A 23,544-nucleotide genomic window follows, 5' to 3' on the forward strand; every position below is an offset into this window, starting at 1 on the left:
AAAGCCTGCTGGTGGGCCCCAGCAGCTGTCAACATGGAGATCTGGGTCCTTTCATTACGCAAAACACATTTAGCATCCAGTCCTTACGCACCTTATATACTTCTTCCTGCTAAGGAGCAACAAAATCTTTAAGGATACATGGAAGAAATGCCGTTGAAGAAATGCTGTGTAAACGTAATTAGAGATCAACTATGATAACATACCATAGCCTATCAGTCTGACTCTCTTACCCTGCACCAAAGAATACCAATGAAAAAAAAAAGAAAAAAAGAAAAAAGTGGCAAGTGCACTCCGTGTATATTATTCCAAGATTCATTGACATGAGTGAAACATTATTAGTCAAGGTACAACCCGATTCATGTTCGAGTGTGACAGATGTTTATTTATCACAAGCATTCTTCAGAACTTGTCACAAATTTTGATTTACATGCCCATGTCAAACTCAAAAAACAAGAAAAAAAAACAAAAAACGTTTATCTGACCTTTGACTCTGGCTGGTGTGAGGCAAATCCTGTGTCTGACATGGGATAAGTCTTCATGGCTGCAGCTGGCAAGTATGATGTAGTGGCTCCTGAGGATACATCTGTGGAAACAATTTGAAATTTGAATTTAAAATTTTCCTCATACAGTAGACCAAGTAGTGGGGAAAAAGTTACATTAGTTGACTTCAATGTTGTAAATACAGCTTCTCATTCAAAATCATTATTAGTTTTTCCATTTTAAATTGTGTAATAGTTTTTTTGTTGTTTGTTTATGGAATTTGAAAACACTAGGTTGAAAGAAAAGGGATCAAAACATGCATCAGTGCTAAGAACTGACATCTGAGAAATGTGGTGATACTGTACTGTGATGTCAATGCACACTCAGTTTCTCAGTTATACCCTATGGTTTGTTCCAGCGATGGTTTGGTGTTCACAACGGAAGATTTGAAAACTCATTTTAAATTGAAGTTTGGGGTACCTCCATAATGTACATCCAAAGGTTAAATTAAGGCTTATCTACACTCTAAAGACAGGGTTTTTCTTTCTGAACAGCTAAACTAATTAGCTAAATGCACTGTAAAAATAATGGTATGGCTTCTAGATTTCTGTATAATGGCACATTATTAGCTGTGTGACTTGAATTGCTCAATAGAAGACACCTCTTATTTACAGCTACAGCTTTCTAAACACTGAATACTTAACTGGAGAGCAAAGAACTGAAAGGTCAAATGTGTAACCTTGGTTCTAAGAGTCAGAGGCCATCTCTCCAACTTGAGGCTGCTAAAAGACCCATTCCATGAAAACTGTGAACAATGAGGGTTAGACACAAAGGCCTTTTCACTGTCTGGGCCACCCCCTACGTCTTGAAGTAATTTTACACAAGGGAATACATAAGGGATATGTAATACAGTGGAGAGATACTATCGTTATGAAAGAGAACAGGTGCTTAGTTTGTTTATGTGTAGAAAAGCACAACAAAGAAGTCATAAGCTTTGTGGGTTTGCAGTTATAATATGTGCAACAAAAGTCATAAACCCCCAACAAGTATGAATTAAGGTTTGGGTTGGTTGTGGTCACGATATTTTTGATTAAAAAACACATTTTTCTAAAATTATATATCAATGTATCAAAATACACTGTGTCAATTTATAAAAACAAGTTGCTTCATACTCTCACGTAACTCTAAAAATAGCCCCTGACCTCCATCTATCACTCCATTTCACGTATTCCAGCAATCAGAAAAATATCACTCTAACATCACCAGTAAAAAGGGACACTTGATTGGTGGTGGTGATGAATGGCTTATCCTACCTTGACTTGCAACAGAGTAGACCATGGAGTTTGTCCCTCCGGGGTTCAGACCTCCACCAGAAGGCCTGCCGACGGCGTAGTGAACAGCTCCAGCTGATACCACGCCGGAGCTGCAACAATCATAGAAGGCTGATTTTAGATGCCTCTCCCCTGCCTTGCTCACTCATATCTTGTGACAGAGCTCATATTCATAGAAACATTAAGACAGCTGTATATAGAGCAAGGAAAAGGAAAATAAAATGTTTCCAACACTCACGAAAGATTTGGTCTAAAATGATCAATATAGAGCTAAAGATTTTTAAAAAATTTCACATTTAAACACAGCTGGTAAGAGAGCGGGAAAATGACCAAATCAGCGTCGAGAATAATAATAAAAGCAACATTTTTACTCAAACCTTTTTGACAGTACACTAAAAACAGAATAAACCATGTAACGCCACAAGCTTTTGAATATCTGAAGTTGTCACTCAGTGGTAAAACAACATGGGAGAGCACGTTTCAATCTCAAGCTATTTTAAACTCTGTGCAATGAATTTTAGAGTTGCATTTGACTCACCTTTCACTTGTGTACAATGTTCGATTCTGCAGGTGTAGTTTTCCCTTCACGTGCTGGTCCCAGTCCTAAAATCACACACATACATACAAAACACACACACACACACACCATCCAAACATAGACTCAAAAAGCTTGGACACACTGGAGGCTCACTGCTTGCCCTCCCTTGGTAGCTCTTACATACCCCTTGTATAAGCTCATGGCTGGGAGCAATTAAAGAGACAACATCTTGGATCACTTAGTTATTAGCTGCCACTCAAATCAAAACATTTAGCTACAGTATATCAGCTATTTTCGAGCCGAAATGCCCATTTTCTCACCCAAAGCCAGGACAAATTTTAGTCATTTAAAAAAATCTTAGGAGCATTACATGACCTCCTGTTTTATTTGGAGAAACTATTCAGGGACTAGGTTGCCTGCTGTTTAACTCTCCATTGTGTATTTTTAAGTAAGGTATGAGCTGACAAATGTTACACTTGGGGTGAATAATTGTGTTTAGTTCCTGGTGTGCAATTATGTTGGCCAAACAAGCATGAATTTAGGTTTTGACTGATCAGTTCACTCACCTTGAGGTTGTAGACCTTCTTGTCACAGATGCTACACTGGTGTGGTAGTTGAGTGGGTGTGACAGCATGGTAATCATTGACTTGATAAGGCTGAAGTGTCCTGGTACCTGTAGATAGGGTTTCCTCACTTCCGTGCCGGGGCTGGTAGCCCACAAATCCCTGCGTGCCACTTGAACCCAAAGAGGAAACCCCACCACTTTGATTGAACTTGGGATCAGAGGTTGGCTCCTCTGGGTTATACAGCTCCGTTCGAGACCTAATTGGCTGCCCAGCTGCTGTCCACACAGCGGCAGCATTAGGAACCATATCCACCTTTCCAGTGTGACTCAGGCTAGCGGGGCCTTTCCATTGCTCCTTATGCCCGGTGGAGTTATAAACATTCAAGTTCTGCTCATTGACGGTAAATCCAGCTTGTTGCCCCTGAATATCCCGCCCGTAGAAATCTCTCTGAAAACCAACATTGCTCATGTTTTTTGCCTGAGTGTTAATCACTGTGTACTGTCCATCACCAGCAGTGGCTGATGCTGCAGATGTGTCTCCAACTAAGTTGTACTGAAGACGCCTGTCAGTATCAGAAGGGTAAGCTGACCCTGACTTTTTGCTATACTCTGCATCCTGTTGGCCCACTATGCCCCCTCCACCAGGATGGTTTAGTCTTACATTCCCTGGGTTTTGATGGAATCCCCCACCCACCAAGGCCCCCAAGGCTGAATTTGAAGAGGGAAAACCTAGCAAGCCTGTGGGGAAGGCACTCTGTGGATTCCCAACCATAGTTGAAGTCCGTAGCTGATTGAACAGGGGTTGGGACATGGCGACATTGGAAAGAACTTGATTGAGAACAGTGGCGGCAGTGGCTGTGTTGCCCCCCTGAGCCAGTTTGAGGCGATGGAGGGCGAGTTGGGCCTGGAGCTGAGCAAGCTGGAGGCTAGCTGGAGTCAGGAGGAGCTGCTGGTTCTGCTGCTGAGGCCCCGTCTGCACACTACCTAGCAGCTGGCCTCCCACCTGGGGGCCTTTCTTATCAGTGCTGTCCACAGGTACCGCACTGATGCTGTGAGGAAAAAAAAACATCCCGTACTTAATGAATCTCAAGGGTCAAATCCATGCGTTTTAGATGTCAAACAATAGCTGAGAAGTTTGTGTTTGTGTCTGTGATCATTAGCATGCTCCATAAGTGAGATTTCGACTAGGCACTTTCAACAGACACAAACAAGTCAATCAGATATTGTGACTTCTCTTTACTTCTATTATAAATCATGTGATGTCAGTTGAGTCTGCAGACACTCAGATGTTCTGAGTTCCCAGCCCAGGAATGTGTGATATACATTTACCAGTTGCATGAATCCAGCTAGTGGAGCTGGAGGAAATATCAATGCAGAGACAATGAACCAATGTGAATGAGGGTGGGTTGTCCCAAAAATAAAATGGAAGCATTTTGCGTATGTTTATTATGAAATTCAGAAATTAACGTTAAAAACACAAATTTTTCAAGATATCTACTGGGTGAACAGGATATAGAAGTGTGGATTGTGGACGACGAGTAAGTGTCTATTAGACCTTTTAAACACAGACTGGATACACTTTATACTGCCAACAATGAAATTTAGTGGAAGGTGACTGGGACTAGCTTTCAATTTTCAACTACTAGGTAGGAAAACTGGCATGGAATGCCACGGAATGCCATTATGTTTGCTAATGGAAAAACTGTGGCTCTGCAAACAATTTTAGCAAGTCACAGATTGTCTCACAGATGTTTCGCATGGAAAAAGTGTTTCTACTTCATGCCAAAGCTATTTAAATACTTGTATACTATTAAAAAACCACCAAACAACGACTAGTTTTGTACAGTGGAAAAGGGTTAATGAGCAAATGAGACTCTGCTAACTTGCAATCACCAGCAAATATGTTAAACTAGCTACTTTCATTAACCAAAAAAAATACAGAAAAGGTTTCATTACTGTTGTTTCAACTAGATATTTACTCAGTACTCCACTGTTTTCCTTTTCTTGTTGACACTTGCTGTTAGAAAGTTTCAGCTCCTCATATTCACACAACTGTTTTCTTCACAGCTAGTAACAGCAAACACGTCGAATCTTACGAGTGATCAACCAGCAGATGGCCGACGCAGTTGGGCACAGCCGTCAGCTGGCTGTCAGCACTGCTGGGTTTAAGATAAACCAAAGGAAGTAATCTGTGCCAAGAGGTATTACACAGCACTTTGCTAGGTATATTGAACTGGGAATGAGGTGAATATTGAGGGCCTGAAGAAGCAAAAGTTGTTAAAGAAATACTGAAACCTAAGGTTCCCCGTCGGTCTATCTCCTGGTTTCGCAGATATGATTGTCCGGCTTACTGATAAGCAAAATCACCTGCTAAGTAATTGAACTCCCAGAGAGACAATTAATCCTCAAGTTCTTATCTCAGACCGTAGACATAAGCAGAGGGCAGCCTCCTTAGACCGACTACATTGTGTCACTAGACTGGCACATTTACAATAGACAGACTCTGTCTCTACTCCATTATTTAGTTTTGTTGCGCTTGCTACCTTTTGAGATGATACAACAAGAGCAATTCTAGTAGCTCCGCCATCTTTTGTAGCTCAAATTACATTTCAATTACTCTTCACCAGTCTGGAAAATAATGGATTTAATCTTTCATAGAGTGGTCACAGAAACTGTACACGGATGGGTCGTGTAACGTTACTTTAATTTCTCGCATAAAGAGAGAGTAGTTGAAGTAAAAGAGGGACAGCTGTATAGAGCACGGTTCAAATATCAAAAGGTTAGCGGCCCAAGCGCCTATTTTCCTACCAGCATACTGTACTGCACACCAGCTTCCTATAACAGAAACTGCTGTAATAGAACCACTTAAAACCACATCGTCCACCGGTGCTGTGACCCTGTTTGACTGGTCTGTCCTTTCAGTTTTTGATGAATGCTCTCACATGCTGTCTAAACTTAGTCTACTCAACTATTCGTCACACCATCTATGCTAAGCACCTGACACCCCCCTATCTAGCCACTGCTCATACCAACCCTGCTGAAAGGTGACAGACCAATGAGATTATGCAGGGTGAATTTCTAAATTGTTCTAGATAAAGATTTGTCAGCCATAAAGCTTTGCACATAGAGATATTGACACATTATGGTTATTCGTAATCATGTTTACACAGATCCTTCAAAAAAATGTGGAAAGGTGGATTGAACGGGTTCTTAAATATAAAAAGAGACATGAGACATATGAATTTATGCAAATGAATCCTCCAGGCCTGTCTTCTTGATGGCGTCTTTAGTTGTGATATGGTCTTTTGATTACACTGTCACTTCATAACACTCATCGTGTCACAACCATCACTCATACTCCTTCTGAGCTACAGTATACACTATCCTGCTGTAGACATATGATCCTGACATCACAACTCCCTCAGCTAGAAAGTGAAAACTCAATTAAATGATGTAAGTTTGTTTTGCATTTTGAGATGAAAAAAAAAAATTCACAGATTTACATTTAGTATATAAAAAATTAAGGCTTAATGTTAATGTTAAAGAATTTATTAATTCATATGTTTTAAAGGTTGTGCAATTTCAGTTGATTTCTATCACTAAACTGCACAATACAGGTGCAATTCTAAAACCTTGGCAGAATCAGATAATCCACTTTAATTTAGAGATGACTAATAACTAATTATATGTCTGCAGCTCTACATCACAATGACTTGACTACATCAATATAACTTTCCTTTTGGCATATCTGTTCCATTTACAAGTCATAATCAGTGTTATGGCTTACATCTGTAGTACTTGTCCAATCAACTGTGACGCAGACTAGGAGCCAGGCTGCTCACCAGTTAAGACTTTAATTTGGAAAACGTGGAAGAAATTTGACTCACTTAAACTTCAGATAGCAAGATCATTTAGAATTTTTCTGGTCTAAATACTTAAAAGTAAAAATATTCATATTTTAGGGCAACAGTGGATACTAAATCAACCAGAGCTGCTGTTTTCAAAGAAGTTAGGCTTTTTATTTGAAAGCCTTAGAAACCATTTCAACCATCTTGGCACTTTCAGACTGTTGCCCTGCTAATTTCACACATAGTAGATAATGTTGAAACACATTTTATGAAAACCTAATTTAAGGCAACTTCAGTCACTCACAGTATTGCTGGTATAAAAGCTGAATGCTTAAAATACATTAAGAGGCTATTTCAAGTTATATTTCAAATATACTCTGGTGACTGAATTTAAGTCAAACCAAACCAAACAAACATCTGGTAGAAAATAATGACTGAGCATTTGTTTACTAAGTTTGCTCTGTAAAGCAGATTGCATCTTGGATCAGAAAAGTTTTATTAAAACGATAGATGAAAATTTATTTGCAATAAGTTAAAGGATCACATGGGTATTTTTTGGTTTAGGTTCTATATATTTATGTATTTGTGATGCATACAGTAGAAAGTTAAAACAGACCTGTAATCATGTAAAATCACATCCCACAGTCTAAGGGGTAGCACATAAAATTAAGATAACTGACTCATTTTGGACAATTGACAATCCCCAGTTTTGCTGCTGCCTGTACACACTGTTAGACGAACAAGCACATTGATGGAAAGATACACTTACACCATTCCAACTTATGACTCAAAGCTATAAATACTAGAGTTGCCCTCTGCCATCCTGAGACACAGCGTCCTCAATAGACTAATATGGACTCTTGGGAAGCTAGCAGAGTGTGCTAGACACTTCAGACCAATCTAGTAATGACGATAGGGAATATAGGCGTCGAACAAACTTGAACCAGGTGTGGAAGGGAAGAGCTTAAGAGTCACAGGAGATTCTGTAGACACGGATGACAGCGAGAAAAACCTGCAAATGTAATAATGAAGAAAATGAGTAAAGTCTCACTGTGATATAATGATGTTATTTTGAAACAGTCCTCACAGCCACGCCACCAGGACGCCTCCAGGGACACACACACCTTATGTGTTTATCATTCTATAGTAACTTATTATAAAACTATAAAAATTAGGGTTAAAATGTGTTAGAGTATTTGTAAGTATATGCACAGGGAGTACCAGAGAGAGATGCTGAGTGTGTGCAATACGTATGATGTAAGTTGTCAGTATCACAACAATGAATTCGATAATATTCCAGTACATACTCTGTTGTCGTCAAAGATCTGATAATCAGGAGCATTGTCTAGTCTCTGGGCAGACAGCAGAGTAGCAAAGTGTTATTTATGCATAAAAAATGCATTTAAAAAATATCATCACTTACGTGTCAATTGTTTAGCAACCCATAAAGCTTACATTCAAGAATATTTGCAAATTCATGCAACGGAGGGAACCTGCTATTATGCTTTCAGTGGCAGACAAAAAACAATTACTGAAGAATGGGACCTGTCAGCAGTGATAAACTCAGTTTTTGGAGAAGGAAACAAACTTATTGTGCGTCTCTAAACATCCATGTTTAGAGACGCACAATTTAAAACACATCAGCAAAAGCAGCAAAGACATTTTTCTTTTCTTCTGTGCTGAAGAACTGTCTCTTAAGAGTGAACACAAATGCATGAACGTTTTTATAAACTCTTTGTGGAAAATACCAAATATCTGACTGAACAAACCTCTAAGTTGTACCAGAGATCTTACATCAAGGTCTATTCGAGTGTCAAGTTCCCATTAGTTTCAGTTCCACTACACACTTGATTTGTTGCATCCACAAGACAAAAGTGTTGCAAATATTCAATGAGATCATGTCTGAGATCAGAATATAATATACAAAGCTTATGTTTGGCTGTGATGTTCTGACCTTTCTATGTTTTGCTTTGTGTTTTTTTTTTGTAAATTTATTTTTCAAATATAATGGCAGTCTGTTTTTCATGTGTCACTGTTGCCCTACTCTTCACTTGTACCTTTGACCGCTGAAAAACGCCTCTTACACTCAAAGTCATTTCATGGCAGAACTCCTATGCCGACAGCGAGTATTAGCTCAGTCTTAAGAATAGCCTCGTGCTTATTTAAAAACTCAAGCACGTAAACGAATTTTATTATTGCTAATTCTGCCTGTGCAGTTTTTTTTTTAATACTTTGACTAGATTTTACAGACTATCTACTAAAAGAAGATGGTAGATTGTAAACGTAACAAGCATTGCTTTTAAGCTATACTGTGTTGGCTTCTGCCACTCCATCAGTTGTAGGTCTAATGATGAGTTTTCTGAATCTGTTGCGCAAATAATCACATAACATGGAGAAATGGCTGCAATATTTGAAATGACTTTCAAGTCGGATGTCTGCTCCTGATGCAAGGCTTTCTCATCCGGCGCACATTCAGTGTGAAAGTCCTAGTGTCCAACAGGAACCCTGCTGAACACACGCCTTCTTTTCCTGCTCAACAAAGCATCCTAAAAGCATAACACTACATAATGATCTATTAAAAACTCTATTAATTTTCTAATTTCATTTTAAATTCTGGCTTTCCAGAGCATGGTGATCATACTTTATATTGTAAACAACCCCAGAGTACTTAAGAAATATTGTAAGATGTATAATAAAAAATAAGAAATAAAATATAGAATATTAATAAAAACTTGTTGATAAAACTACACAGTGCCATTCATCAATAAAATAAAGCATAAGAAGTAAAGTATGTTTGCATTGCAAAAAAACCCCAACTTGTTAGTATTAACCATTTTCATAAAACTCCACACCTCCAGTGTGATCCATTGCTGCATCACTCAGTTTGCATAAAAATGTGATCATCTGACTGGGATTTAATACAGTCTAAATGCTGGTCATAAACAGCTGACGTCCTGTTTCCTGCCATTTATTGAAGAAACACATTCAAAAGCGTTTAGGACACACTGCAAACCGTAAACTTTAAAGGTAACGATGCATCAACACTGAAAAAGATTTCAGCCAATCTGAGAGCCCAGCAACTCTCTGCACACATTTCAACAGATGTATACCTGGTGGCCTAACAACACAATATAACTTATGAAAATACTTTTTAAAAACTGCATTAAATATTTTTCAGGACAATTTTGGCAAACTAGCATGTTCTGTTTTCAAAGTCCAGGTCTTAGCCTCATTGTCCTCACTTTCACAAAGATCAGAGACAGCTCCGTAGTCACAACAAAATGCCACATGGGTCCAATCAGTCCACAGAGCCTCATCGGAGGAAGTAACAATTTAGAGGAAGGATTTAAGTTTAAGTCCACCTACAGAATAGGCCTCCACTGAGTCCAGTGAAACATCCAACAAAATATCCCAAAAGCTCCATACACACTGCGGCTCCACAGACAATTACAAATCCGGCCTCTTTGCAGAGCCCCAACGCAGTACGGCTGACAAGACTTGCTACCACATTAACTACTACTACTACAGGCTTATATTGAAAAGGACACCTGGTGGTATCGGAAGAAACACACAAACCTTGAAAAGTCAGGCAGCGGATGTCCACGTTACATCTCTGACACTACACTCTGCACTGCTTCTCCATAGTCTGACCTCTGCCCAGCAGCTGAGACTGACATATGTCTCTTCCCTCTAACATGACGACTAATGCTAGCACATGTACGCTAGCACAACATCACTGCAACTGGTCTTTTCCCTATGTGAATGACGCCGCTTCCCTGTGTTAACAGGGCAGGCAGAAGAGACGCATGTGATGAAAAGTCACAAGTGGTCAGCATGTGTGTGTGCACAGGGAAGAAAAGTATTTACAGAGGAGGCCTTCGGTTAATGCTGTGCAGTCCTGAAACTGCCGCTTCCACATGGGCAGCAGTTTGGTCCAAGCAACGCTTAATGTAGAGTCAGCAGTGAGGTTCACAGTGGTAGAAAACAACAAAATGTCTGATTACTACTGACCCACTGCCACAGCCATCTTTTGTAGTAACACATGTAAGATATAAATCAAATATTCCGTCGCTCCTCTCAAAGCTGCGCAAAATGCATATTCTTTAAAGAACAGAAACAATATGCTACCCACAGATGCAACCCATTTAGTCTGTGAGACTAAATGGTTGTAACTGACTCTTTCCTGGCAGAGATTTTCACTTTTAGTGTGTCTGGTGATTGACAGATACAGAGCCTAATGTTGAGTGCACATCCATCTCCGTCGAAGAGAACTAGTGATAACGGCTCCGAGCATCGATTCTGTAGCTCTGTCGAAGTCTTTAAACTCTACAAATGGCTTCTTTTGTTCTCGTGAGAATCTCTGATTTCACAAAGTACTCTGCATAAAGGAGAAAAGTACCTAGATGACCTGCATAAACTTATCTAAAAAAAACTGGAATTCCTCCTGGTAGGTTTAAACAACTACAGTAAAAAGCTGATGTGACAAAAAGTGTTAATCTGTTTTACTATAGTTTTAATTGAAATATCTCCTCATAAATTAACATGCGCAATTCAGACATTGTTGTGCTTCTAAAATTCCAAATCAACTTTTAAAGTATCAAGAAGCTGCCTCACATTTCACTGTGTGTAGAAGTTCTTTTTTTGGACATTTAACAAAACAAAATAAAAAAATATAAAAATGATTGATGAACCAGAAAAGATGAAAATGCAAATACCTTCAAATAAAAAGGGCCTCTATTCAGTACCATGTTAGAAATAAATTAGTTACAGTAAAGGTAAACAATAAGCCAACTGTTGACTCTACTTTATGAATGACTAAACAAGATACTTTTTTGAATGTTCACAGAAATGTTGAACAACAATTACAGTGGTAGTTCTGGTAAATGGGAAGAAAATCCTTAAGAAACACAGGGAAATAATTTTAAACACCACAGGCTATGCATCATGCAAGCTGAAGCTATAAAATGGTCACGTAGATTCATGTCTTTTTGTACAACCACATTTCTGAGGTCTATGCAATGATATGAACATGTGCAGAGCCGTTTCTGCTTTTTCCAAAAGATGCTGTCTGAAGGGAAAACTGCAAGCTCGAAACACACTGCAACAAGAGAAGCTGCTTTTTTAAACTTTCTTGTCTTATTGTTTTGTTCCTTAGTGCCTGCATCGTGTGAACAAATTGAGCAAATGAAACGTTCTTTTTTTTACATTAAACACATTTTCTTTTGTATGTAATATGTTTGCATAAATTTTTAATTACTTTTTCTTCTCTGTTTTAATACCATTTCCTAAACGTACTCTTTGGATTTCACTCATATGTTCTTTTACTTTTTCCCTTCATCATCTTTCTCTCTCTGCATAGTACAGTTTGTTGCGGACAAAAAAAATAAAACAAGTATACACTGTAAAACAGTACCCCACGATAAAATAATCTTACAGCAACAAACATGTAAGCCTACAATATCATCTATTATTTTTCTTTTCTGCCTTCTTCTGTAGACCTCTATTTGTAGATTTTTAGCAGCTGTAAATGAGTGCTTTACCTAAGCACACAAGCATTCAACTGCGAGGCATCACACTGGCAGATTTATAGTCACTCCATCTGTTAGCATCACACCGAGACAGAAAAGACAGAAGAAGTCCCTTTTTATCCTGCACCAGTACATTAAGAGCTATATGATACGCTAAAGGGATATTACCTGAACATATCATTCAATTCTTCTTCTTCTTCTTATTATTATTATTAATGCAGTGAACTAATTTAAATATGGAGGAAGGGGTAACATTAAACATCAATACCAACAACAATCAGGCCCAGCTTTTTGCTCCAATACCAACACTGGTGTTAAAATAACTCAAATATATGACCTTGTACAACCAATGTATATTTATAATTAATACGTAATTATGTATGCCAGGGTATATTTTTAGAAGTACATTTCCGAAATTGAGATCGATAAGAACTTGCCTATATCAATGCAATTAATAATACTGTATGATACTGTACAACACAAAAAAAATTGATAATAATACTGTTTTGTCATATATACACATTTGTTTTAGTTTGTGCTTAGTTTTTCAGTTTCACTTGAGAAGAGTTGTTATAAACTTTTGTAGCTGAAATGTCTCATAATGATGGATGCTCCGTCCTCGTTTGGTATGACGCTATAAATGCAAATACTGTACGTGGAGGTGGGTGCTTGTGGGAGTTCTTGTTTCAAAACTACACCTGAAAAATGAGCTTTGAAAGCCAGAAATCTTAGCTGCAAAAAAAGTTACAAGTAAGAAACTGCACTTATTGTTTGACATTTTTTTTAGTATGTTGTTTGTTAATGTTTCCTGTTTCCTGCCAGGGTATGGTAGCACAGAGTTCATGAGCCAGGGAAAAAGGCACACACACACACACAGATACACCCCGTAGGTGTTGTATAAAACACTTTTTCCGTGGCCCACTAGGTGGTGCCATATATTGCCTAAACTGGCCCCAGGACGTCTGACGGGGATGTGTCGGCCTGCCATATGAGGGCACTGTATTCATTTACATCACACATCAGTGTGTGTGTAAAATAAAATGTCAAACAATAATTGCAGTAGGTCCTTTTCCAGCCCGCTAGAATGGGAGTCACGATGTTTACATTTACAGAGATTGATTTACCTACGGTGACTCATAATGTCATGTCACTTTGGTTAGTCACCTTTGGAATAGGATGAAAGTGCTTGCGAAATACTTTTTCCGATCCCTTATACAGGGTTGTGCAAAACTTTGCTTTACAGCCATGCAGACAGAATGCTCATGGCAAACGACAAATGCACACAAGCAAATGTGTACACTTTCATTCATACATAGAGACAAATGGGCAGATATGTATGAACTTCAGAATATGTGACTCAAGACGCTGATCAACCCTTACTCTTCCCAATATGGCATAAACTGTTGCTGACATTCCAGAGACCCTAAATTAACTTTTCAACAAATCAGACACGTAGCCGCGGCCTGCAAAGTCAACAAATAGCCCCCATCATGCCATGGCAGACGGTTGCAAGGGGCGAGGTACGGGTGAGGATGCGGGGTCAGCTCGCCTTGCTACACATTTGGCACAGTTGCAAAGGGGAGTGGTTTTCAATTTATGGCACCCCAGCAATGGGTGAGGTATCCTGGCCGCAGAGACATAGGGCCTGGCCCCTCACGACCCCCATAAGACTGGCCTGTCCACAGAAAGGCATCATTTTGATTCATACCATGTTCCTCTGATGATGCTTGTAAAATGGTCAGATTTATGCTGGGGATCAGTCACAGGGTTTTATGAAGTGATATCAAAGGTAAACTAAAGTTTGTGAGGTAACTAGAGTCGCATGTACCCGGCCGTAGCAATTGACTGTCAAATAAACCTTGAAGTTCACATGCCTGACATAAAGTCAATGACTGAGTCACACAATAACACGCATTAGGCCCAGAGACATGCAACTAAACCCTGACAGGCTAACGCTGGAGAAACATTTTCCCCCACTTCTCTCACACTTACACATGGTAGCTGTAGGTGATCTTGTTTCAACCATAGGGAGGTCTAACATGGGATACTGGGGTCACAGAGAAACATAGAGGTCAAAAGAAACCTTCTGACTTGACAGCTGTCTCCCAACTGTGGAACTTTAAGAGCATTCCTACAAATATGTCCCCTACCAGCAAAACTGCAAGTGGTTTTTAGAGCTCTCCTGTTGCCTGGGTTAAAACTAGCAAAGCATTCAAATGTAAACCATAAATTCCAACACTGCCATTTTTCTGACAGATTATCAACACTCGCCCCTGTTTTCATATCAGGTGTTCTTGGGTCAGCTTTGATGCAAGGGTGCTGACAAGAGCTCAGAAAAGGGGGGCAGTTACCTGGGATCCACTGACACTGAGCGTCAAACTGGGTGCTGAGAGCTGTGGGCCAGGTGACTGAATTTCCGAAAACAGCTCGCTTGGACTTTGGACAAGTGACATCAGAGATCCGTCTGGCTTGCCAAGGCTGCTGCCGGCAAAAAGAAGGATGGCGACCACACAGGCTGCAGGGAAAGTCTAAACCTACAGCAGCTATTGCTCCTGTCACAGTAGCCGCGAGTTTGACAGAAAACAGACCTTGTCCCTTAATCCTCCAATCAGTCGGAAAACTGAGGGAGAGGGAACGACATTAGAGAGAGAATTACAGGAAACGCTGAGCCCAAATCAGGTAAAAAAGAAAAAGGTTCCCTTTTCCTTAGCAAGTTAATGTTGTTTAAATTGGATTACAGAATTATTTGTATATTTGTGAGGTAGGAATTCAAGCAGAGGAAGCGTCACAAGACTGAGGGATGAAGTAATATGAGGAGTGGGTTAGGATTGTGTTGCCTTTGACGACTGAGCCTGACCAGCCATCTTTCCTGCTGCTCTGAAATAGTTATTTATAGCTGCTGCCTGGGTGTAGAAAGTAATTTTTATTCATTGACTGCTGCTGTGCTGCCCAGTGACACATTAAAGGTCTATGATTTTTCTTTGTGAAATTCTGCAGCTCCAAATATATACATAAAGTGGACCATTATATTTTCCACATCCTTACTATTCATGAGTAGCTGCAGGGCACAGCAAGGAACACCTACGTGGAGTCTCTCTCAAACGTGGTCAGCAACATCGGAGCTATATTGGTGCACAAGGTGACGTAGCGATGATTCCCACAACCCCTCCTTCAGTCCTTCTCTCCTTCCTCCCTTTCATATCACCCTCTCTCTCTCTCAGTTCTTACCTCACTCCCACTCTCCTCCATCTCTATCCAAAGAAAGCGCTGCATTTTACCATCTGTCACTGCTGTTGTGCTTACAAATACCAGTCAAACCCAGCTGCGTTGTCCCACTCACTGACTTCCTAACCAATGGTAGTAGAGCTCCCTTTCACCACCCATCCTTTTTTTTTTAAATACTTCATGCCCTTGAGCAGTGTTTGGGCCAGCTTTAGGGTGTCCTGCCCTATTTTTTCAATAATGTTGTGTATTTATTGGGAATTAGCAAACATGTAGATTTTCAAACAAAATATATAATATAGCATTCGTGATCCAAAAAATATACTGTGAGTAAATAAACAGTCCAAGCCCAGCACCACTGCGACAGGTTGTTGAACATGACTGTCAAGGGAAGAGAGGGAAGATTACAAATAAAATCCATACAACAGCAATCAGAGTATGCTTTCCTGTCCACTCAGTGTAATACTATATACACCAAATAAGAGTGCTATTCTAAGGTCTAAAATATAACATACAGTAAAAAAGTCATTCAAAGAATTTTTAAAAAGTGTCCCCCAGCTTCCACATACTCCCATCCCCTCACACAGGAAATTTGACGATAGTACATGTCCATGTGCCTGAGCCATAGCGTTAGACCTGCGATATGACTTCCAGGGTGGTGTAGACTCACTCCCCCTCAACAATTCTCTTTTTGAGCCAAGCATGTGATTGAAAATGATGGTGAACCAAGGCAAGCATGCACAGGTTTCTCTGCTTGAAGGTGTCTGAACCAAATCAGATAAAAAAAAAAAAAAAAAAAAAAAAAGGAGAAGAGAAAGAAAAGGGTGCTGGAAAAAATATTTAAATATTTTTTTAAAAATATATCTGATGCTTTTAAAAGGTCAGGCATGGTAATATCATAATAAACATATTTGCACTTTTTGTCAATCAATTAATCCAGTTTGAGATCAAAAGCACAGAAAAGAGAAACAAAAGCCATATTCACACGTGTCTAGAATTTGGGACTTTCAAAACTAAAGAATTATGTCCAGCCTGTATAATTTGAAAAACATTTGCAAAGGATCAAGGAAAAAAAGACACTACACAAGGTGCCTAATGTCAATATTTTAAAAATTGAAACCATTTAATTTCGTGAAGCTACAGGTGAAAAATCCGTTACAAGAGCCCATTTACGTATATTTGAGTTTATTGCTCTCAGTTTGCATGGGATCGTTACGGGAGCTGAGGTTCACCAAAATACAGTGATTGGCACTGAACTTATACATGTAAAATTACAGACATGGTAGACTATCTCTACTATTTTTATTCTACTATTTCTGCTACAATTCCAATACTGACAACCGTTCAATTAAGATGGATTCCCCCCAACATGTGTTGAGAATGGTTCAGTCATCTTTTAATAACAATGGAAATTGATTAAAATTGTTGTCTCAAGTGTCCTCAAATGCTTAAATACAGTATCATGCTATCCCGTTCGCATCTTGTTCAAAGTGAGGACACCAGATGGATGAACACACATGGTGGACACAGCACTGGTCTGACAGTGACAGGGAGGGCACTGCAGCCATATGGTTTAACACGTCTCATTCCAGGAAGCTGCTGGCCTCACAGGCTTCTCAAATAGCCATTAGTACAAATTAGCCCAAACAATGAAAGTGAGTGAACTCAGCAACTTTTCCAACAGCTGCTCTGCAGAATTCCCAAAATGACAAATGAACAAAAGGAGAAGAAAGGAAGAAGGGAAAGTCATCCAGCCCCAGTGTAAGTGAGAAATCCCTCTCAAAGCCGGTGGACAGAATGGGTTGGCTATGCCCTGGAGTAATGACCATCAAGGGGTTACTCTGTGGAGCCTAGTCATTGAAATAATACACACTCATTAAACAGAAGTGATAAAATAAGACTATTGATTTTCTGTTTTACCATTTTGTGGCTACAAATATACAGTATCAAGATATAGCTTTAGTTTAATTCTCCTATAATTCTTGATTAAACTAAAAACCTCACTTTTTTTCTACACATCATCTGAGACTGGGACACCAGAGAGGAGGGATAAGCATGTCAGATGGGAAGAGAAATTACTTGGTACGATTTGACTTGTTTGTTCAGAGTTTTCATAAAGAAGTGAGTGCATTAAAAAAGGAAGATTTTTTACGGCCCGTGTAAGATATTGCACTTTTACAAAGACGGCACTATCATAATCCACTTCTTTAATCAGAGGAACATAAGTACAGTATATACACATAACATGCAGTATACTGTATGTGCATAACAGCAGACAGAGGACTGTTATAAACAGACCACAGTCACTGAACACAAAATTATAGTCATATAAAAGTAAACGCCTTATCCCACATATGTAGTGATTAATTTTTGAATGCAGGTTGATAACATGAGAGTGATGATGCCATGTTCAGCAACAGTAAGTAATGTATTTGTGAATAAAATTTCTGTTTGTGGTTATCACCGTTGGCTTAACAGATACCAATGTTGAAAAAAAAAAAATCTGTTCCTTAGTTTGTCTTTCTACAAAAAAAATGAATACAGTAAAAAGGTGGTGACAGCCACAGACCAAGGACCAAAGAAATAAAACTAGTTACAACTGCAGATAAGACTGGGTCCTGAGTAAAAAAAGTTTGAAGAAATGTGAACTGAAGTTTATCAGATTCTTACTAAAAACTGTGAAAAAATGAAAAAAAATGTGAAACAAATAACTGCTAACCGAAAACACTAGGTAAGCTTAGTTTTAATGGACTTTACACCAACTTTCAGAATATTTAAATTAATGTACTGTATATTTTCTTTTGGATCAGTAAGCCAAGATGTTTTTTATTTATTGATTATGAAACCAATCCTTGTCTAATCATTGTCCCCATTACAATAATCCAATAATAATCCAGACTTTGCTATCAATAGTTTTTATAGGAACCTTTTCTTTGTTTGAAAGTAAAAATATTCAAACAGGGGTTTGTGGAATAGTCAGTGCCACTAAGACATCGTATCTAAAAAAAACATGATGCTGTTGAATTTTGTCAGCCGAAGTCTCACATGTACATAAAACCGAAAACTATCTGCATAGCAGGGTTAACACGGAAAATATGTTTAACAACATAGCTATAACTCACCGGAGTCAGAGAAAACTAGGGACCATCTTGTGACGGGATCATACCAGCTGCGATGCCCTTCAACATGCTGACGTTCCGACCCATGAGTGCTGTAGTTATCACTACATTATTACATGGGTACTCAGTACTCATGGGTCGGACCACACTTATCTTCAAACTTGGCCTTCATTTTCATCTGAACTACACACCTGTAAAGTTTTGTGACTGTATTTTTTGTGACTGCTACCGTGGTGACAAAATCTGTCCACAGACAGACAGACAGAAATACAAATACCTGCCAAAGTACTCAGAACTGCCTCCCTGGTAGTACCCGCTACTTTTTTGCAATGATGACACACACCCACACGCACGCACACACACACACACACACACACACTCACAAGGTGAAAACAATACCAGCCTCGCTGTCGCAGCTGGTAATAAAGCATTAGCAGACAATCCTGGCTGGCAAAGTTTTATCGTCAGTATTCCGCCTGCAAGGGGATCACATCATACACTGTGGGGAGGCAGGACGGTTACTGCCCTTCTATCTTCGCATTTATGAGTCACTGACAGCTGAATCTGAGCTGGTCCAGACCCACAAAAACATGAGTGGAATTTTATTAGTTTCATGTGCACCTTACACTCTCACTCTACAGGGTTTAGCTAAACCAGTGCCTGCTACTCAGAGAAACGTGGAATGGAGAAAAACAGATTTATATCAGCAGTGCAATTATAGCCAATTACTTATTAATAGTTGTCTCTAAGGGGGAAGTCAGAGGCCAGCACCTGTGCCCTCCCACCTCCCTAAAGAGCAATTGATTAGCTGGGAGGTTAATCAACAGGAAGCTCTTTGGTATGGGTTTTGACCTTGTGCTGACACACAGAAATCCTCCAGGCCCCTCCCTCATCACAGTGAGTATTTTAGGTGGCCCATTAGCATGCCTGATTTCTAATCTGTTTTCTCAAGCTGCCAAGCACGACAACACTTCTCTATTATCTTCCCTTTGTTGATGTATGCATCTACACCCCTCTCTCTCTTTTCCTGTTTAAAGCTTTTCGGTTTCTCCCCCATCCGCCTTCCTGCTTTCTTCCTCTCTTTAGCCGTCCCCCCCCCGAGACACTCAGTCACAGAGATCTCTTCATTCATCCCCGACACTCGATGATAGCGGTAATAGAGAGGCTGATTGCAGAAGCCAGGAATAGAGGCTGATGTAACGTGGTCTCTCTTTTGAAGCCAGCACCATGAGATAATGTTGGAAAGGCAAAGTTATCTTTATAACAATGAGGCGTTATCTCATGCTCTTGTAACTGAAAATAATAAAAAAATTAGTTTATATCGTTTTATTACTGTTAATTAGCAAAAGTCATAAAGTCTCAATACAGTACAGTTTGTGAGCTTTGTCACGCAGCAAAACTAGTGCATTTGTTTTCTTCTTTGACAGTTTTAGCTGTAGCTCTACCTCTTTCGACATCACCAGGTGATCATACATCTGCCTTGGCTGGTATGAACCCCAGAGAGGGTAAACGTACGACAAGTCCACCTAACGTTTCTGAGAAGGGCAGGACCAACGAACAGAAGCGATCGTACCTCTGCGCAGTCATCTAACGCCCAGTGTGGGCGAGTATATGTATGTGCACACAAGTGTGCATACATGTGCGAAGAGAAAATACGAGAAAAAGATGATAATGGTGGGAAAAGAAACCAAGTGTAACAGACTGAAAGAGACAGAGAGTTGCATAACAGCAATGAGTCAAGTGAAATAATAAAATGAAGAGATGAAGAGGATTCTTTTGCTTTCACTCACTACTGACTCAGTGAACTACATATCCGATGAACTGAAAAACAATTATGACATTGCTATTAAAATTAAAGTCACTACCCCCACCAAAAAAATCTCATTTACTTTGAGCTTCAAACTTGTTGTTACATCTACACGATGAGGATGATGATGATGATGATGCCTAACCTAGTTTCCAAAGTGACTGTTTTAGTCTTAGTTGAGATTTGTGCTGAAAGACTCACTCCAGACCCACAAACGTTTACATGACACACCGCTGAACCCAAAATATTCTAAATCATGACCACCCTTGGGTACACTCATCAAAAGTTAGGACTGTAGACTAAAGGTAGATTAATGCATTAACATCCATTTGTTGACTGCAAGAATAGTTAGTGGTCAACTTCTGCAGGTTTGGGTTTTCTCTTACCTGAAATGCTTGATTTTTTTAGCAGGTACTTTAGACAGTCATCAACCAAGATCATATGCAGTTGTGTAATGTCTCCTATGAAAGCTCATCTGGAACTGCATTTGTAGAATCATTGTATATGTTTTATGATGATACAGCAAAGTCATATTTTTGATGATGTGGCCTGAAGGTTAGAGAAACAAGTCTGTGCCTGAGAGACCCCCAGACCGGCAGTATAAATCCATTACGCCATCTGGGGTGCTCCTGAGCAAACCACTTAACCTCTAACTGGTCAGTGGTACGGTACCTTTGCAGTGCCATTATTTCTTTTTCACCTGAAGACAAACTTAGTGTCTTTCATTAGGTCAAGGGATTAAAATATGTCAAATGTAGAAACCTGATTTCTTGTCTACAAGTAAATTGGTAAATTTCCATAGCTGAGAACTGCAAAGAGAGAACAGTAAGTTATCTGTAAAATCCTAACACAGTATAGAAAAACTCCAGCTCTACCACTACAGAGCCTGTCCACTCACTGACAGGCCCAACAACCAAAAACAGAAAAATAAAAATCTTCAAGCTGCAGTCATAGATCTCTACAGTTAATTTATATAAATTTACTTTTAATGCAATTTAATATTCACATTTTTGTTTAAAAATATGGAAGGGTTTGGGGACATCTCCGATTACTGACCAACCGTGTGTAAATCGATGTTATAACCATGTTAGCTCACAGTACATAAACACATTCTCTAATTTCCTTTTCCCTTATCCCAATTTATCCCATTAATTAATCATTTTCTGATGTAAAAGCATTTGATAAAAGATTTGGAGCTACTGTTACAGGATGAACTTTGACACCACCTCAGTTTTTGAGGGTGGAAAACACATTCATAAACGACTGCTATTAAATCATTTACTATTATGGTGCAGAGAGTTTTGCAAATTGCTGTGGTCTTTGATTACAGGAAAGATATTACAAAGTGGGCTTGGTGACAGACTGAGTGGTTCTCACTGGTGGCACCGGGGTCTCTTCAGAGTCTCCCTTCCTCTTGCCATCCCGCTCAGCCCATTTAAATTTAATCCCTGAATTTAAATCTGTTACAAAGTTCTGTGGGATCCCACTGGTGTAAAAATCTGTGGCTACAGTTTTACATAGCTTAAGGGAAGAATGGCTACGTTAAAATGTAACTGTAGCTGCAGTGTTTTTGTAAAACAGAGTTCCTTTATTGCAGAAGTTTCACTCCTTACAGGAACCAGGAGACACAATTTGCTACATAAAACTCTCCTCTCACCACAGCAACTGACAGACGCCGTAGACAACGTTATCGACAATTTACCTATAGAACCAACTAAAACATCTCAAGTCAGATGTATAGTTATTTACAGAGGGAAAGCTGAAAAAAGTCTTGGAGCCACCTTCACACAACATGAAGAGGTATGAAAAGATAAGCTCAAGTAGCCATGCATGTAACTACATACAAGCCGTAACTACAACTACGCAAAGGCAAAAATTTAGTTAATCTTATAGTGGGAGTAAACCCAATTTAAGGGTGAGTGCAAAATGAGATACAACAACTGGTTTTGCTTATGACTCGTTATGAAGAAACAGACAGTGCAGATGGAAAATAGTAACAGTGACACATTTAATGTGGTGTTGTGAATGAAACAAATGAAACAGTTACTAGAATTGAAGCCCCTTTTTCTCTATACTGTCCCCCAATTTTTAAGGGAAAAAGCATTAATTTAGTGAGTTATGTAAACTTTAATAAAGTCATCTTGTTTAATATGTGGCCACAAATCCTTTACAAACAAAGACTGCATTCAGTGTACAACCAAAACACATCGCATCAGGTATCTTCTGTGGTGATGCTCAACTACGCCTGTACTGTAGACACGCTTGTTTCTGGAGCTTTTTTATCCCAAATTACTCCATGGTCGCCTTGTTATATGTTTCTGATTTCTGTCCCGCTTGACTGTCATAAAAACAGTTAGGAGTCCCGCACTGCTCACCTATGAACATCACCTATAAACATCCTTATAGCTGTCAGTACCTTAACCACAAACGTCAGTTTCATTTCAAATGCAATGTTTTGGTGTAGTTCCAAAAAATAAGACTTTTATCACTGTCTTAATACTTTCTGACGGGACTGAATAAACAATAATTTTTTTTTTTTTTTTTAAACAAAAAAAAAAAACCTCACATATAGTGCAATCATTTGGTGAAAACACAGAGGCAGTTATTAAGACTGAGTAAGACTAATGGGGGTAATGGCTTTCCTTTGCTGGAAAAGAACATCTATATCCTTGTGGGTTACCCCAGACACATGAATCTCGATTTGTGAGACAAGCAACACAATACATGTAAAAGCTAGTTTTATAACCTACACATGTTGCTTTACTACCCCGACAACAAACAAGTCAGTTTGGTAATGCTTAAGTGCTTTGCACACACAAGATAGATTTCTAAAAAATGAAGCTGAATAATCACACAAGGTCTGGCGTCACAATGCATAATATAGTGTTAAATGAAATAAAGACTACTTTTTAAATCAAAATTTTTGAAAGGGAAGAGATCCTTACACGATAAAAAAAAAAAATACTTTTTTGATGATAGGAATAGTAGCATTATTCCCTAATGGTACCGTTTGGTGTGTATCAGCTCATCCATCAATGGTATATTTAATTCAGGCTGGGAGGGAGGCACACAGCCTTCTGACTAAATTGTGTCCAAGTTCTTAGCA

General features: G+C 39.1%; 1 protein-coding gene across 1 annotated transcript in view; it reads right to left on the bottom strand.

Annotated features, from left to right (window-relative positions):
- The window catches only part of rbm20 (RNA binding motif protein 20), a 50,801-nt gene that overhangs the window by 15,336 nt on the left and 11,921 nt on the right, over positions 1-23,544 (bottom strand). Inside the window, 4 exon segments of the mRNA XM_040147007.1 lie at positions 483-583; positions 1,794-1,903; positions 2,350-2,414; positions 2,916-3,963. Coding sequence (XP_040002941.1) covers positions 483-583; positions 1,794-1,903; positions 2,350-2,414; positions 2,916-3,963 — 1,324 coding nt within the window.

This window comes from Xiphias gladius, chromosome 15, assembly GCF_016859285.1.
Source record: "Xiphias gladius isolate SHS-SW01 ecotype Sanya breed wild chromosome 15, ASM1685928v1, whole genome shotgun sequence".
NCBI classification, from domain to species: Eukaryota; Metazoa; Chordata; class Actinopteri; order Istiophoriformes; family Xiphiidae; genus Xiphias; species Xiphias gladius.